Source organism: Protopterus annectens, chromosome 1.part2 (assembly GCF_019279795.1).
Source record: "Protopterus annectens isolate FY-2018-M chromosome 1.part2, PAN1.0, whole genome shotgun sequence".
NCBI lineage: Eukaryota > Metazoa > Chordata > Ceratodontiformes > Protopteridae > Protopterus > Protopterus annectens.
In genome coordinates this window covers 725,730,137-725,748,753 of record NC_056727.1, presented here as the reverse complement: position 1 = coordinate 725,748,753, position 18,617 = coordinate 725,730,137, and the positions used below count along the sequence as shown (strand labels likewise).

General features: G+C 40.8%; 1 protein-coding gene across 1 annotated transcript in view; it reads left to right on the top strand.

Moving 5' to 3' along the window:
• The window catches only part of TP53BP2 (tumor protein p53 binding protein 2), a gene marked incomplete in the record, with an annotated part of 1,836,298 nt that overhangs the window by 650,163 nt on the left and 1,167,518 nt on the right, over positions 1 to 18,617 (top strand). The window contains 2 exon segments of the mRNA XM_044060198.1: positions 7,839 to 8,020; positions 11,343 to 11,507. Of these exon segments, the coding sequence (XP_043916133.1) occupies positions 7,839 to 8,020; positions 11,343 to 11,507 (347 nt within the window).

Sequence of the window (18,617 nt, the reverse complement as noted above, 5' to 3'; positions counted from 1 at the left end):
TGTGTGTGTGTGTGTTTGTGTATACATATATTCTTAAAAATGAGTATTCAGAAAGGTTGTCTCCGAGCATTGTATATCCCCAGAATTGTGACTCTTGTTTAATTAAGCAAACATATAACAAGTATAGAGCTCTAAGAAGACCTGATTTTACATTTTTTTCACCAGGCATTGCTATTACCGCTAGAATTATGGCTGTGCTTTAAGCTGGACATTGTTTCCTGGTGAAGATGCTCTTCTAGGGCTACTGTCATCAGTGTTATATTGCCACCCAAGAGCTCCCTCCCCAACATTTGGTTGTACTGCGTATACTTTCTCTTCTTCCTGTTTCTTAATTCTTCCTTGGTTTTTCACTGACTTCAGAACTGGAGTGTGTGGAATACATGGTGCATGATGGTGAGGGGAAAGAGTGCTTGATTAACCATAAATGTTTCAGTTGTTAAATCGTGCTAACAGCTGTGGTGTAGATCCTAATCCTTACAAAAGGTGAACCACATTTTTACATCTCGTTCATTATGGTAAAATATAACTTTCCGATATTCAAGGATAAGTTAACTGTTAAGTCTGTGGCTAGTTTATTTAGGTTTTGTTGGGAGACTTATTGTAGTATCATTAACTTTATGATTTTTTTTAGTAATGTTTGCCTTTACCTCAGAGACAGTGTTACTGCTAATTGTGCATCCACCTGTGTCAGTAGAATTGCTTTTACAGTTTTAGATGCTCAAGCCTGTGGCTTAAAAGTTTGCATTGTTTGTTCTACCTTTTCACTAATTGCAGAAGATAATTTCCAACTATATGATCTCCTTTCTTTGAATATAAGCTATATGAAAGGTAAGAACATTTTTACAATTTGGACTTGGTTTAATGAAGTGGGAAAATATTTTATTTAAAATTTGTTTACTAGGATAGAGTACTCATCACTAGTAACCAAGTTCATTCTCAGATTGGAAATACAATTACATTTAGTGAGAGATAGCAGGATAATAATGAGAATACTATCTGTGAAATACTGTTATCAGCTTGAAATGTCGACTGTATACAATGGCAATATACATTATTCGCAATAAATTGAGACAAATTTTGTAGAATGCAAGGTGTCTGTGTGATAACAACTAATTGCATTGTCTAAGAGAAATTGATAGGATAGTTGAGTGGAGTGAATGATGTTGCATTCTGTGAATAGGTGAAAGAAGTTATGTTAAGCAAAATATGTATGAGAAGTGTAGATTGATGCAGAATACAATATATGAGGTAAGTGAGAGTGTTAGTAAGAGAAAAAGGTATGATGTAGCTCAGGGTTTGGTAATGTAGGGAGATGGGAGGCAATGCCATCTGGCTGATAAGAGGAGATGGGTCTTTTAGTTGAGTTCTAAATTTTGGGTAAGATAATGTGTCTTTTATTTGATGGGGGATAAATGTTCTTCATCTCACATTGCTGCAGTCCTTACACTTGGGTAGTCCGCTGTCCTCGGTCGGCCCGAATATCAAAGTATAAGGCTGACGTCGGTCAAGGCGCATTTGACTGACATCAGGACGTCAGGGTACAAATGCGCATGACCGACGTCATATCCTCAGTCTTTTTTGCCGCATGGTCCGATGCAGAAGCAGCGTTGCAAGTGCCGGTTGGCGTTCTGAAATTGTTCGATTTTGGAGTTTCAGACCGAGTCAAAGTTGGCTAAGTACCCCGTTGGGGAATATTTTAGTTTTTTCTTGCCTCAGTGGTTTACCGGATGTCAGAAAAAGTGAATAATTGTATTTCTTGTGGGAAACAGATACCGCATAGAGACTATCATACTTTGTGTATTCCTTGTTTAGGGCCTGAGCACGACGTTGTTGGGTGTCACTCTTGTGCTAGATTCAATAAGCGCACTATAAAGAGAAGGTTAGATTGTGCCAGGTTAGTCTTCGGGAAGCGGTGCAATTATAAAATGCCGTTGGATGCTCCGACGCCCGCTTCTTCGAAGAAGCGCAAGGACAAAGCAGTTAAGCCTAGGCTACAAGAACCGTCTGTACCGGACGCCGGTTCTTTAGAGGCATCGGTGGAGCCGGTGGTTCCACCGGAGGTTTCTTTGGGATCCCAGGGAGAGTCTTTGTTATTGCAGGATGTGGCCTCTCAGGAGGCAGGTCAGGCTGATGGGGCTTCTCAGGTTACTATACTCCCCTCCCTTCCTAGGGTGGTTAGGCCCTCTCCTTCTGTTTCCAAGGCTTCTCCCAGAGGCAGGCCAGGTTTAGCTTCAGTTGGTGTCACCCCTAGTTCTTCAGGTACTGTGCCCAAGAAGCATATGCTTAAAATGGCAGAAGATTTGATTTCTTTGATTAGGGGTTCTTTGCCCCCTCCTGATAAGAGACCTAGGGTGGAGCCTGAGCTAGGGAGTTTTGAGCAGGCTTTGGATGTTTCAGAGTCTTCGGCTGAAGACTTGCAGGAGTATTCCCCTTATTCTGATTCTGATGTGGATGATTCTACTCCTTCTGCTTCTCCTCCTGAGGATTTTTCTTTTTCAGAAACTCTTCATTCCATGAGGGAGCATTTTAAGTGGGAAGGTCAGGACTTCTCTGATTCCAGGAAAAGGCTTAGGGAATTTTTGTTTTTACCCCAGCATAGGCCTTTGGCTATACCTCCTGTTTTGGATGTGGTGGAAGATGTTTTTACAGAGGCTTCTCTTAATCCTGATTCTTTGCCTCCTGCTCCTGTTAAACCAGATAGGTATTACAGGGTGCCTGAAGCTCATAAGTATCTTTTTAAGAGTCCTAGGGCAGACCCGGAAACTGTTAGTCAGGGGCCTAAAGGTGTTAAGGCTTCTGTTGTCAAGAATCCGGTTCCTACAGATAAAGAGGCTAGGGCCTTGGATAGATGGGGAAAGAAAGTTTATACTTCCTCCACTCTAGGTATGAGGGCTTTGAATTGCCAGTTTCACATGTTGAAATACCAAAACTATCTCCTTTCTCAATTGAAGTCTAAGGTTGATGCTCTGGCGGAAGGTATTGATTGTAAAGAGTTACAAGATTTAGTACATGTTTCTGAACAGGTGGGTAACCATTCTTTGCAATGTGGTTTTGATGCTGTACAGGCCTCGTCTAGGGTGGCTGCCACTGGGTCAGTTATTCGCAGGCACGCCTGGCTGAGGGATCAGAATTTATCTGACCATGTTAAAACAAGGATTTTAGATGCTCCTTTGCAATCTGATGTGTTGTTTGGTTCTCCTGTTGAGGCAGTCTTAAAGAAAATGGAAGACAAGGCTAAGTCTATGCAGACTGTTAAAGATTTTTTGCAGGTTCAGCCTCCAAAGTTTAGTAGAAATTGGCCTACTAAGGGGTGGATGTATCCTTCTTATGATTCCCAGTCTAGGGGTAGATCTAGACGTGGTAGGGGCAGAGCTCAGGGCTCTTTCAGGCCTAGAACAGGAGTTCTCCTGCACAGTCTTCGGTGAGGGCAGGGGTCAGTCCTTTCGTAAACAGACCCAATGACCTACCTTTTCAGCTGCCAGAGCCTTCTCGTCTGGCAGCACCTTTGGGAGGAAGGTTGGCACTTTTCAAAGAAAATTGGAGTTTAATTACCCAAGACAGATGGGTATTGGATATCATACACCACGGTTACAGGTTTTATTTCCATACCTTGCCTCCTTTCAAAGGCATGCCAGACGTTCCTCCTCAACAAAGAATAGAGGCTCACAAGCAAATTTCTCTGTTACTCCAAATAGGGGCCATACAGCCGGTCCCTATGCCAGAGGTGGGCCTAGGATTTTATTCTCGCCTGTTCCTAGTACCAAAGAAGGGGAACACGTGGAGACCAATTCTGGATTTATCTATCCTCAACACTTATCTGGACATTCCCAAGTTCAAAATGTTGACGTTACAACAGCTTTTACCTCTGCTGGGCAAAGATCATTGGATGGTAACTTTGGATCTCAAGGAGGCTTACCTTCATGTTCCTATCAGACTAAGTTGCAGGAAGTATCTGCGTTTTCGAGCTGGGACTTCTCACTATCAGTTCTCTGCATTGCCCTTTGGCTTATCTACTGCGCCCAGAGTGTTCACGAAAGTTCTGGCTCCAGTGATAGCTTTCTTCAGGCTAAAAGGAATACAGATTTATCCTTATTTGGACGATTGCCTGATTCTGGCTCAAGGAAGGACGAGCTTCTTCATCATTTGGAATATGTGATAGCAGTGCTAAGATGCCTGGGGTATTCTGTGAGCGAAATAAAGTCCAGTCTAGTACCCTCTCAGGACATGTGCTTTCTGGGTGTAAGCCTGAATACAGCACCCCAGTTGGCCTTTTTGACCCCGGACAAACAAAAGAATCTTTCCCTTTACTTCCATCAACTATCTCATCAGTCCGGGCTGACTGCAAGGACAGTCCTTCAAGCCTTAGGGTTCATGGCATCTTGTATTCTGGTGCTTCCCAATGCCAAACTGCATATGAGGAAGCTGCAATGGTATCTCAAAAATGTATGGACACAGCACTGCCAGGATCTGGACACTGTCATTCAAATAATACCTTGCATTCAAAAGGAATTCTTGTGGTGGGCTCAGGAATGTCACCTAAACAAGGGACTCTCTGTGACCCGGCCAGAGGCGAGTCAGATTTTAACGACAGATGCCTCAGACAAAGCTTGGGGAGCTCATCTAAATGGAAAGTGGATACAAGACAAGTGGCCTGCCAGACTACAACATCTACATATCAACTTGAAGGAGATGTTAGCAGTCTAGTTTGCATTAATAGCTTTCAAGGATTTACTTCTTCCAGGGCAGGTGTTGATTCTAACAGACAACACAACTGTCATGTGGTACATCAACAAGCAAGGGGGAACACATTCTTATCCTCTATGCAGGCAAGCAATGATTTTGTGGGAGACTGCTCTCAGTTTACAGCTCAATCTTCAGGCAAGGTTTCTGCCGGAGCACAGAACTCCTTAGCAGATGTGTTGAGCAGACAATTATGGATCCCCACGAGTGGAAATTGGATCCTCATGTATTTCAGAAATTGACAGTGTCATGGGGAACTCCAGACATAGATCTGTTCGCTTCTCCACTAAACCATCAGCTGCCAAAGTTTTGCACAAAAGGTTTCATCCCACAGCTTGGAAAGTGGATGCTCTTTCTTTCAATTGGAGCAATCTTCATGTGTATGCCTTTCCACCTCTGCCTCTCCTCCCAAAGGTACTTCTAAAGGTCAGACAGGACAAGCCAAGGATGATTTTAATAGCTCCAGATTGGCCTCGACAGCACTGGTACCCATTACTGAGAAGTCTAGTACGGAAGCCTCCTTGGCCTTTGCCTTCGATTCCACACCTGTTGTCCCAGGAGGACAGTCATTTGCTCAATGTCAAACTTCACTCTCTTCACCTAACAGCCTGGCATATTCTGTTTTGAACCATAGAGGGTCTCAACTTCCACAACAAGTTTTGAATGTGATTTTGGAAGCTAGAAGGCCTAGTACAAGGAAAGTGTACGCAGATAAATGGAAGAGATTTTTATTTTGGAGTGCAGCAAAGGATTTTGATGTTTCTGAGCCTAATTTAAGTGTGGCTCTTCAATATCTTACTGAGTTACTGGACAAAGGTTTGTCCTTCTCTTCTAATAAGGTTCATGCTGCAGCAATTTCAGCTCACTATGATTGTGACCCACCATTGTTTTCTCATCCTTTGTTCAAGCAATTTCTTAGAGGGGCGAAGAATATAAGACCCCCATGTAGAGCTCCTACTCCTGCTTGGGATCTCAATTTTGTGTTGGAGAAACTCACTCTACAACCTTTTGAGCCTGCAGCTACTACTGAGTTGAAATATTTATCATGGAAGACTGCCTTTTTGTTGGCCTTTACCTCTGCAAGAAGGGTTTCTGAATTGCAGGCCCTTATGGCGGTTGAGCCTTTCTTAATTTTCCATAAGGATAGGGTATCTTTACGTACTAATCCTTCCTTTATGCCTAAAGTGGTTTCTAGTGTGGCTTTAAACCAAACTATTCATTTGCCTACTTTTTATGCAAATCCCCAAAATAAAGGGGAAAAGATTTTGCACACTTTAGATGTACACAGGCAGTTGCGATATTATTTGGACAGAACTAAAGGGTTCAGGCAGTCTCAGCAGTTATTTGTTTCTTTTGCTTTGAGTTCTCAGGGCAAGCCTGTGTCAAAACAAACTATTTCTAAGTGGATTGGGTTTTGCATTGCTTTCTGTTATTCCCATCATGGCAAGGAGATTCCAGCTGGGATTAGGCCTCATTCCACTAGGGCTACTGCCACTTCGACAGCTTTTTTGAGGGGAGTGGCAACCAAGGATATTTTGGAGGCAGCTACTTGGAGTTCAGTGCATACTTTCTCTAGGCATTATCACCTACCACTTTACTCTAAATCCAGGGCTGGTTTTGCCACTGCTGTTTTGCAGGGCATTTTGGCAGCTCCTGCTTCCTTATAATTTGGCCATCCTCCCTTACCTCTGCTTTGGGATTCTACCCAAGTGTAAGGACTGCAGCAATGTGAGATGAAGAACATAGTACAGTTTTGTACCTACCATAAATGTAGATGTTCAAGATCCACATTGCTGCAGTCCAATTTACCCTCCCTCCTTCCCTCTGTAGTTAGAGGTGGTTGTGTGGGTTGGGTTGTACATATTGTGTATATTGTATATATTGTACATATAATTAGTGCAAGGGTGGTTGGTTGTTTGTTTGCTGTCTTTTGGTTTTGACCTTTATTTTTAGGGTCTTCTGACATCTGGGGCAAGAAAAGACTGAGGATATGACGTCGGTCATGCGCATTTGTACCCTGACGTCCTGATGTCAGTCAAATGCGCCTTGACCGACGTCAGCCTTATACTTTGATATTCGGGCCGACCGAGGACAGCGGACTACCCAAGTGTAAGGACTGCAGCAATGTGGATCTTCGAACATCTACATTTATGGTAGGTACAAAACTGTACTTTTTCCAGAGTTTTGGACCTGAAATAGGAAACCAGTGATCTGTGTAATGGAGTTTGATTTTCGTAGGCTTGCAGTATAGGGCAGACTTCTGAACTGTCCCTATTTTGGAGGATTTACCCCTGCATATGATGTACCTAGTCTTGGAGTTATGTCCCTTTTTCTGGCTTGATTTACCCCTTCACACAATTTTGTAAATCTTTCTTATCACACATGATTTTTAAAGCTGCCTAGCACACAGAAAACCACGCTAGATTACACATACTAGTGGCACCAGTAATTCGAAGACAAGAGGACACACATCTTACATTTCCCCTTTTCAAAAACAAATGACCTTGTATAATAGAATTTTGCTGTACAGTTCATTAAAATCTACAGTTATCCACATCTCTTCGGTAAAGTGTTTATATTTTTCCATAATCTTTATTTGTTTTTTAAACATTTTGTGAGTAGAGACCCACATTCTTACTGGAAGAAGGAAGAATTATGTTGTTGTTTGGTATTCACTTTTTATACTGATGGATGTTCAGATTTTTGGCTTTGTCTTCTTATTTTTCAAGGACCTTTTTACCCATTTTCAGTGTCTGCTGGTTGAAAGGTATGGTGGGCCCTTAAGGCAGTATGGGACTGATATGTCCGCCTTTGTACCTGCTGAATGCAGGGATGTGTTGTGGCTGCCCCAAGACCCTGAACTGGATGTAGTGGGTAATGAATGAATGGTTAACAGCTGGCTAACTGATGCGTTTGAATATTGCACGTTATATGTTGGGCAATCATCTTTCCTTGAAATTGTCTTGAAATTTGTTGATGAATATTAGATCAGGAATCTTTTTCTTTAAAGTTGTATTGGGGGTTATCTACTGCATGGGATGTAGTACTGTTAAATCTCTGACTGTTCTGCATTTTTTTTTTTTTTTTTTTTTTTACAGTGGAAGAGATTGAACAAATGAACAGCTTATTTCAACAAAAACAGAGAGAGCTCGTGTTGGCAGTGGCAAAAGTGGATGAACTCTCTCGGCAGCTTGAAATGCTGAAAAATAGCAAGATTGAAAGTTACCATGACAACCAGTCTGCTGTAGTGGAACTTGATCGACTTTACAAGGAGCTGCAGGTAAACTGTCACTGAAGTTTATAAACCAAGGTCAGGGTTAAAATATATCAAGTTCCATTACTTATGTGTAGTCTGAATAAGAATATCTCTATTGGAGTTGCATTTTGGAAGGTTGAGAATTCACAGGTCTTTTATAAGGAAACAACAGTTAGAAATTAATCTGGAAAGCTTGAGTAGGACAGCATGCAAACATTTTGTGTGGTGCAAGTTGATAGAATATGCTAACCTTTTGGTAGCTAGGCAAACTGCAAGCATTACTTAGTTCTTTTGTCGGCGACCCTCAAGAAGTTTCATTCTTTTCCTTCAGTACTTTTCTATGACAGATACTTCTTTCTGTGACCATTTGGATAAGTACACTCATTAAAGAAAGGAGAATTTTGACAGCCTGATGAAAGTGATTTAGGTAGCTGGCTACTTCTGGTCTGGATCTGAAGAACTCTGGTATTGTAAGAAAAAAGCACTTGCTGTGAATTGTGTGACCCTTTTGTCTAAGGTATTTCCCGTAGAAGTTCTGCCTTGCTGCAGTTTTTATGTTTATTGCTTTTTGACTTTCCTTTTTTATTTTGTTTGTCAGGTCTTGATTTACTTACTTCTGATATGATCGTGTGTGACTAGCAAGATTAAGTTTGGGAGACTGTGATGATGACCTTTTTATGTAGAGGGAAAGAAAATGTGACCTTGTCTCCTGGTTGTATAGGTGTGTGTGTGGGGGGGGGGGGGTGTTAACAGCATTTTACCAAATAATTTATATGCAAGCATTTTATACTAAGGGAAAATCATTACTTATGTATTTAATTTTGATGGTGAGACTTAACCCTGAGAACAAAGCACAATGGACTAAATGTTATTGCAGAAATTAATTGGAGAAATTGCCCTCTTTCTGTGGTGTAATACTGTGGTGCAGAGTCACCTTAATGGAACTTTTTTTCTGTTATTCTTTTGTAATGTATTTTGTAGGGTGTTTGTAGTTTGCCATTGTGGGTGAAAGCTTCTGTCTTTATAATAAATGATTGTACAAGTCATTTTATATGCGTACACTTTCAGAATACTTTCAGAAACAGACGCATACTACTTCTGTATGTGTTGAGTTACTGAAAACAAAATAGTACAGCATTTCATTGGTGGTGTCTTCATTTTTATATCTTCATTGTGCTGTTTACCAAATCATGCTTTACAACATCAAATATGTTCAGTGCAAGGCTTGGTAAAACATACAGTAGGTTGTAGAAGTGTTTGATGAACTTATTTTATTATTTGTTTGATTTAGTTTAATTTGTCATGCTGATTCTTCTCGTTGAAAAAATTGAAACTTTAACGATGGTGCTAAAGCTAAATTTCTGGTACACACTAGAATGGTTTTAGAATGGATAGTAAGATACAAGAATTTAAAATGTTTCATCTCCCTTTAGTCTTATATATAGGTCAAGCATCTTTTAATCAACCAGAGGAGAAATTGTGGATAACAATTAAAAAAGAGCTGAATGATTTTATCTGGGAGGGAAAGACGGCAAGAGTCAAGTGGAATAAGTTGATTCTTCCAGTAGAACAAGGCAGACTGGGATTACCTAATTTGAAGTGGTAGTTTAGAGCAACACATTTAAGGCTCCTATTCATGGCGCAAGCAGAAAACTATAATTCGAGTAGAAAAGGGATGATGATGAAATGGGGAAAGGTCAAGAAACAAGGAGAGACTGGGATTTTGGATGCTGATCCTCAAGAATAACATTAACTATACAAAATAATATATTCATAAAGTAACAAAGTATTCTAAGAACTAAACCAACGTGGGAATGGAGAAAGGAGATTCTGCCAATAGAGATGACTGCAGTTAGGGATGCAGACATTAGGCAAGAGGAAGCTGGAATTTATTGGAGAAATCTGCCAAAGGAACCAAGGTATTGGGATCAAATAACTAGAGATGGAAAGGTATTACAATGGGAAGATGCCAGAAATTTATTTGAACTGCAGGTTAGAGATTGCCTTCCCTATCAATGTTTCATATCAGAGTATTGGCAAAGAGAAAGAAATGGGGTGGGGGTCCTGTATGAAAGACCAACACTGGTATAGTTTTTAATAGAATCTAGAACAGAAGCTGCTTTTGAAAAAGGAATAATTAGCAGAGTATATGTAATATTGTATAACTATAAGAATCAATCAGAGGAGGTTAGAAAGGATTAGGAAAAGAGATTGGATAAGCAGTTCACAAAGAAACAATGGGGGAATATATGTATGTCTCCCAAATATGCAACAAAGTGTTTACATAGGTATTTTTATACCCATATTTCCTCAGGTAGACCACACATGTTGGAGGTGTGACAGGGAAGAAAGAGGTAACTGGGGACATATTTTCTAGTAGTGTAATGAGTTGGTAGACTGACTACTCTGTCAGAGATGCTGGGTGAGCAGATTAGTGTAACTAGGGAAATTATTTTTTTGAGCTATGATGTAGAATCAGAATTGCCTAGACATAGTAAGGCCTTGCTAAGTCTAATTATGATGGCTGCCAAAAAAGCAATTACTAGAAAATGGAAATCAAAGTATAAATAAACTCTTCTAGAAGTAGTGGATATAGTAACAAAGATAAAACAACTGGAATTGGGATCTTTAGAAAATGGTAGGAGCAAATTACATAGGAAAATAATGGGAATTGTGGGAACAATGAATGCGGAAGAGGAACAAGGTTTAAACGAAAGCAGGATTTGAATAAGCTATGTAATGTTTGACTGACAATGACTGGATAAGATTATAAGTCATGTATAATGTTTGCAACTACATTTAGGCCAGCATGGTGTTTAATGTCATGTGATGTATAATGTTTGCAGCTATTATTATGTCAGTATGGTTTGTTTTCATTGATATAAATCTAAGATTGCCTGTGTCATACATGCTAATTAAATAAAGATGTTTCTTGTTAAAAAAAAAAAAAAAAAAAAAAAAAAAAAAGAATGGTTTTAGAGTGCCTTAAAACTTTATGAAGGGGAAGGCTGGAAGGTCTAGTTCTAATGAAATCTGCTCTTCTTTCTTTTAAACTTGAACTGCTTAAATTGTTTCAATTTCTGTGGTGCACATTCAAAAGTAGTTGAGCTAGACCCTATTTAGAATGGGTATGCTATCAGACATGGTGGGAGCTGTTAATTTAAAAAAAATTGTCTTCTGTAAACATTTGTAGATTAGGATTGATGGATTATTAAATGCCCTTTGTCAAGCCTTTTTGTTTATTCTTAACCTGAGTAAGTAGTCAGTTTTTAATAAACTTTACATTTTTGCCTTTGAATTTTTTTGAATTTGATGTTTTCTTTAAGTGATTTTTTTTCATTCACAGCTCAGAAACAAGTTAAACCAAGAACAGAATGCAAAGTTACAGCACCAGAGGGAGTGCTTGAACAAACGCAATGCAGAAGTAGCAGCTATGGATAAGCGTATTGGTGAGTTGCGTGATCGCCTTTGGAAAAAGAAAGCAGCTCTGCAGCAGAAGGAAAATGTACCAGTAAGTAGTGAAATGTGCAATAACACTGCCTAAGTACATTTTCAGCATATTCAGTTTTGTGGTGATAGTACTGTTAAAAGCAAAAATGTTACAATTATATTGTTGAGACAGGTTATAATTTCTTTTTTCTTTTTTAAAACACTTATCACTTAAGACTTAGGCAGACATACGATAATAGGAAAGAAAACAAAACATATTAACATTTTTCATGCATTATACATTACATATATGTTTTCTTTATAACATCTGTCATTCACTCCAACATTGCATGTACTGATCAATTCCTGCCTTCCTTAAACCTCACTCCTCCTGAACATTGCTTTGCATCTGTTGTTCTCACAAATTCCATTTGTTTCTATGTAATTTCCCCTTCACTTTTCTAAAGATCCCTGCTTCATTTTTTTTAATCTCTTTAGCAATATTCAATACTATAATTACAGTTGCTTTAAATTTTTATTTCCGTTTTCTAGTAATTGCTTTTTTGGCATCCAAAAGCATTAAACTTAATAAAGCCATACTATGTCTGTGTAGCTCAGATCCTGTGCGTGTCCCAGCTCAAAAGAATAATTTCCTTAGTTACAGTTGTTTGCTCCCCCAATACTTCTGACAGAAAACTCTGAAAGGAAGTTTTAAAATCTGCCAACTCATTACACTCCCAAAACAAATGTTCCCAGTACCTCTTTCCATAGCATCACACATCCAGCATTTGGTATCTACTGGAGAAAAAAATCTTTGAAGTCTGCTTAGGTTACAGAAATACCTACGCAAACAGTTCCAAGCAAGAATACTAAATCTCCTGGATTTTGCTACAAGCTTGAGAGCTGTACATAGAAGTTTACATTATTCCCTTGTAAATTGCTATTCCTGTCTTTTTTCCCAGTCTCTGCTAACCTCCTTTGATTGATGCTTATAGTTGTCCAGCAGAGAAAGATATGTCATAATGTTGATACTGCGTAGTGGGTGAGCAGACTTGTATAATCAGCTGTCCGCTTGAGAGCTGTTTCACACAGTATTATTTTATGCAAAGCTCTGTGAGGAAAACGGTAAAAGTAAAACTACTTCATAAATAAGTTGACAGGCTACCTGTCATTGTTTATTTCAGTTTATTCAGTCATTTTAATATTGTCTCACATTGACAGTGTCTTTTAAAGAGAGATCAGAAAAGCACATCTTCAAAAGCAGTAGCAAAAATACATTGCTGTTGCATATACTGTGTATTTTCAATATTCTCGTCCAGATTACAAGCACCAGTATGTTCAGTTAGTCAAGAGAGTTCAGTGAAAAGTAGAACAAATTTGTTTGTCCGTGTTAATAAAGTAATTATAAACAGTATTTAAGTTACTGCTCCCTAATTTTTATTGTTTTATTCATTTATGTTTTCCCTGGAACAATTCTCATTCACTCCAACATTACATAAATTGTTCGGTTCCTGTCTTCCATTAAACCTCACTCCTCCTGAACATTGTTCTGGGGGGTGTAATTTTTTAAATAAACATAATTATTAAATCACAACTGAAACAGTTTTTTTTAACAGTCACCATTTACTCCAAAATTACAGAAATTGCTGAATTTCTTCCCTTACATCTTGTGCCTGCTCCTGAACATGATTCTGCGTGCATTGTTCTTACAGAATCCTTTTATTCCTATATAATTTGCCCTTTCCTTTTTCTGAGTATCACACCCAGCTGTTGTATCTCCTTTTATAGTATTCAGTACTTCAGTTACACTTTGTTTAGATTTTTATTTCTGTTTTCTGTAATCCAGTAAGATTAAACGTGGCAAGGCCTTATTTCTAGGCAGTTCAGAGCTTATTCACCAGCTCAAAAGAATCATTTCCTTCGTTACAGTTTGCTCCCCCACCATTTCTGACAAAATATTCAGTAGGGAACTTTATACCCAGTTGTATTCTCACACCTCTAACATTATCTGTCTACTTGAAGAGAAAGTCTCTGAAGTTTGCTTGAGGTATAAAAATATCTATGCAAACACTTCCAAGCAAAAATTCTAAACAATGTTCTTCGTGTTTCACTGTTGCAGTCATTACATTTGGGTAATCTGCTGGTAGGTTGCCCTCACTCGGCCTGAATTCCAAAGTCTTGGGCCCTGCGTCGGTTGCTGTCTCCTCTTCTATGACATCAGGTCATCAGGGGTATAAAACAAGCAGCTGACGCCATTTTCTTTAGTCTTTCTTGCCGCGCAGTGCCCGAAGCAGAAGCATTTCGCAAGTGCCGGTCGGCCGACTCCTGAAATATTCGAGTTTGAGTTTCAGAACCGAAGTCTTCACTAAAACTAAGTACCCCGTTGGGGAAACTTTTTTCTTGCCCCATACCGATATCAGAAAAAGTTAATAATTGTATTACTTGCGGGAAGCAAATACCTCATAAGGATTTCCATTTGTACTGAATTCCTTGCCTAGGCCCTGATCACGACATGCCTGGCTGTCGGTTTTGTACTAGATTTAACCAACGCACTATTAAGCGTCTGTATAGTTTTGCCTCAAAGTATTTTGGAAACAGATTTAACTACCCAGAAATGTCGTCGGATAGCAATCCAACTACCGGTGTTCATAAAAAACGTAAAGAAAAGGACAGAGACACAGTCGAGGTTCAAAACCGACAACAAAGCTTTTCCTAAGCCAGTCGCCAATTCGCCGGTACTCAGTGAGGTGCTTTTGCAGCCTCTGATACCCGCTACTTTCGAGTCGCAGGCCCCTACTGACACCCATGTGGAGTCTGGCATGCTGCGAGATACTCAAAAGTATTGGACCCACGGAAGTATCTCCCTCGGATGGGTCCAGAGCCGCTGAGTAGGCACCGGCTTCTGAGGGTGTATTCAGGCCTCAACATTTTTATATCAAACCAAAGACAAAAGCAACTTGTAAAACTAAAAAAACGACGCATGAGCCACGTGCACAGGCCTCTATGCCTAAAAAAACAGATGATCAAAATGGCTGAAGACCTAATTACCTTGATCAGGGGTACCCATCCCCCTCCAGATAAGAGGCGTTGGCAAGACACTGATTATGAATCTTCAGATCAGGTTTCTATTTCTTCTGACTCCTCTTCTGATCAGGAATTATCTGTTCCTCCCTATGAGGATTCTGATGCAGAGGAGTCTATACCATCTGCATCACCTCCTGAGGATTATTCATTTGGAGAAACCTTGCATACTTTGAGGGAGCATTTTCACTGGGAGAGTCAAGATTTCTCAGAATCAAAAAAGAGGCTCAGGGATTTCCTTCTCCCTCAGCACAGGCCTTTAGCCATACCCCCTGTTTTAGACATTGTGGATTATGTGTTTTCGGAGTCAAGCTTGACCCCTGACTCCTTACCTCCGGCTCCCAGCAAGCCTGACAGATACTACAGGGTCCCTGACTCTCACAAATTTTTATTTAGAAACCCTGCTGCTGATCCTGAAACAATTTCACAGGGTCCAAAGGGGAGTTAAAGCCTCAACAGCAAAAAAATCCTACCCCCTCTGACAGAGATTCAAGGGCACTGGATAGATGGGGAAAAAAAGGTTTATACATTTGCATCCTTGGCAATTAGGGCCTTAAACTGCCAGTTTCATATGCTCAAGTATCAACAACAGGTTATGGGATTGCTGAAACAGAAAATGATGTTGATTTCTGAATGTGCAGAAAATAAAGAATTGCAGGAATTATTGCATTTAGCTGAACAGGTTGGAAAGCATACTTTGCAATGTGGTTTTGATTCATTAGAGGCCTCCTGCAGGGCTGCAGATGTTCATAGTGTTTCACTGTTGCAGTCATTATTCTAGGGTTATCTTGCTGGCAGGCTACCCTCAGTCGGCCAGAATTCCAAAGTCGGTCCGGCGTCGGTTGCTGTCGCATCTTCCCTGACGTCAGTATGCCAGGCGTAAAAAAGATGCAGCTGATGCCATTTTCTTCAGTCTTTCTTGCGAACTGCTTTTGCTTCGGGCACCGCGCGACCGACTCCTGAGATTTTCAAATCCGAATTTCAGAACCAAAGTCTTCATTAAAGCTAAGTACCCCGTTGGGGAAACTTTTTTCTTGCTCCAGACCGATGTCAGAAAAAGTTAACAATTGTATTTCTTGTGGGAAGCAAATACCTCATAAGGATTTTCACTCTTACTGTATTCCTTGCCTAGGCCCTGATCACAACGTTGCTAGCTGTTGGTTTTGTGCTAGATTTAACCAACGCACTATCAAGCGTCGGTTCGATTTTGCATTTCATTACTTTGGCTGAAGATTTAGTTATATAATGCCATCGGACCAGTCGACAACCGGAGTTTAAAAAAAATGCAAGGAAAAGGATAGGCATCCAAGGTCCAAAACCGACGACGAAGCCTGTGCTAGGCCAGTCGCCGGTTTGCCCGTTCTCAGTGAGGCACTTTCGCAGCCCCTGGCGCCCGCTACCTCAGAGCCACAGGCCCCTTCCGACTCACACGTGAAGCCGACTGGGCCTCTGGAAACTCAAGGTATTGGACACTCGGAAATCATTTCCTCAGATGGGCTGGAGCCGCTGAGCAGGCATCGGCTTCTGAGGGTGTCTTCAGACCTACATAACTATATATTAGGCCATCTTCAGCTTCAAAGACAAAGACTAAAGCAGCTCTAAAGACAAAGAAACAAGTACAGCATTCTCCTTCTCAGACTTCCATGACTAAAAAACAGATGCTCAAAATGGCCAAAGACTTGATTAGTTTGATCAGGGGCTCCCATCCCCCTCCTGATAAGAGGCCTAAGCAAGAGACAGAGTATGATTCTTCTGATGAGGTTTCTATTTCCTCTGGTTCCTCTTCTGAACAGGATTATTCCATGCTTCCCTATGAGGATTCTGATGCTGAAGAATCCATTCCTTCAGCCTCTCCTCCTGAAGATTATTCTTTTGGGGGAAACCCTGCATACCATGAGGGAGCATTTCCACTGGGAGAGCCAAGATTATTCTGAATCTAAGAAAAGGCTCAGAGACTTTCTGCTACTTCCTCAGCACAGACCTCTTGCTGTTACACCTGTTCTGGACATTGTAGATGATGTTTTTTCAGAGTCCGGCCTGTCCCCTGACTCTTTACCCCCCTGCACCTGCTAAGCCAGACCGATACTACAGGTTCCCGGAGTCTCATAAATTCCTATATAAAAACCCTGCTGCTGACCCCAAAACTATATCTCAGGGTCCCAAAGAGGTTAAAGCTTCCATGGCAAAAAACCCTGTCCCCTCTGATAGGGATTCTAGGGTTCTAGACAGATGAGGGAAAAAAGTCTACACTTCTGCTTCCCTGGCTGTAAGGGTTTTAAATTGTCAGTTTCATATGCTTAAATATAAGCAATATTTAATGTCACTGCTTAAACAGAAAATGTTGACAAAACTGAATGTTCAGAGAACAAGGAATTGCAGGATTTATTGCATGCAGCTGAACAAGTGGGAAAGCATACTTTGCAATGTGGTTATGATTCACTGGAGGCCTCTTGCAGGGCTGCTGTTACAGGTTGTTATTAGGAGGCATGCTTGGTTAAAGAAACAGAATCTGCCTGATCATGTCAAAGCAAAATTATTAGATGCACCATTACAGCATGATACTTTGTTTGGTACTAAAGCAGAAGAGGTGTTGAAAAAATGGAGGATAAAGCAAAATCCATGCAGACAGTCAAGGAGTTCTTACAGGTACAGCCACTCAGGTTTAGCAGGAACTGGCCCTCTAAAAATTGGTCCTTTCCAGTGTCAGACCACAAAGAGGCAGATACAGGCGTCCCAGAGGCAGATCTCAGCCCCAAGGCTCATACAGGCCTAAACAATGGGGTGCTCCTACCTCCAAAAGCGGAGAAGACGAATTACAACCTTACAGGAAACAGTCCCAATTACTTTCCTCTTCCAGATCCAAGCCCTTTTCTTTTGGCAGCCCCCTTAGGGGGAAAACTAGCACTTTTTCCATCAAATTGGCAAATGGTTACCCAAGACATATGGGTCCTGAACATAGTGTCCCAAGGCTACAGGTTCCATTTTCACACCCTACCAAGGTCAAAAGGTATGCCAGACCTGCCACACAATCAGTGGGCAGAGGCACAAAAGCAAATTACAGCCTTCATGGACATGAGGGCCATTCAGCAAGTACCACAACAAGAGCAGGGGCAAGGATTCTACTCCAGACTCTTTCTAGTATCCAGAAAGGACAAAACCTGGAGACCAATACTGGACCTGTCTATACTAAATACGTTTCTAGAAGTTCCAAAATTCAAGATGTTGACTCTACAGCAGCTACTGCCCATGCTGGGCAAGAAGGCTTGGCTCGTAACTTTGGACCTAAAAGAGGCATACCTGCATATCCCAATCAGACAATCTTGCAAAAGATACCTCAGATTCATAGCTGGCTCAATGCATTAACAATTCTTTGCACTGCCCTTTGGCTTATCTACTGCACCCAGGGTCTTCACAAAATGCCTGGCACCAGTAATTGCGTTTTGTAGACAAAAAGGAATTCAAATATATCCCTACTTGGACGACTGCCTAATTCAAGCAGAGAACAAAGACATTCTTCTGAAGCATCTGGCGTTTGTAAAAAGATTACTAATTGGCCTAGGGTACACAGTAAACGAAAAGAAATCAAAACTAGTGCCCTCTCAAGAGATAATATTCCTGGGTGCAAGCTTAAACGCAACTGCCCATATGGCTTATCTCACGCCAGACAAACAAAAGCAACTGACTACTTACTTCAAGAAATTGGCAACAAAAACCCACTTATCTGCAAGGAAAATCCTGCAGGCCTTGGGTTTCATGGCATCTTGCATTCTACTAATTCCATATGCCAGACTGCATATGAGGAACCTACAATGGTATCTAAAAAGTGTTTGGACTCAGCATTGCCACAGCCTGGAGACAGTAATTGCACTCATTCCCTGCCTGCAACAGGAGTTTCGATGGTGGGCAGAAGCCTGTCACCACAACAAGGGTCTGCCATTCAGATTACCCACAGCCAGACGGACACTGACAATGGATGCATCAGATTATACCTGGGGGGGCTCATATGGCAATCCTGCAGGCCTTGGGTTTCATGGCATCTTGCATTCTACTAATTCCATATGCCAGACTGCATATGAGGAACCTACAATGGTATCTAAAAAATGTTTGGACT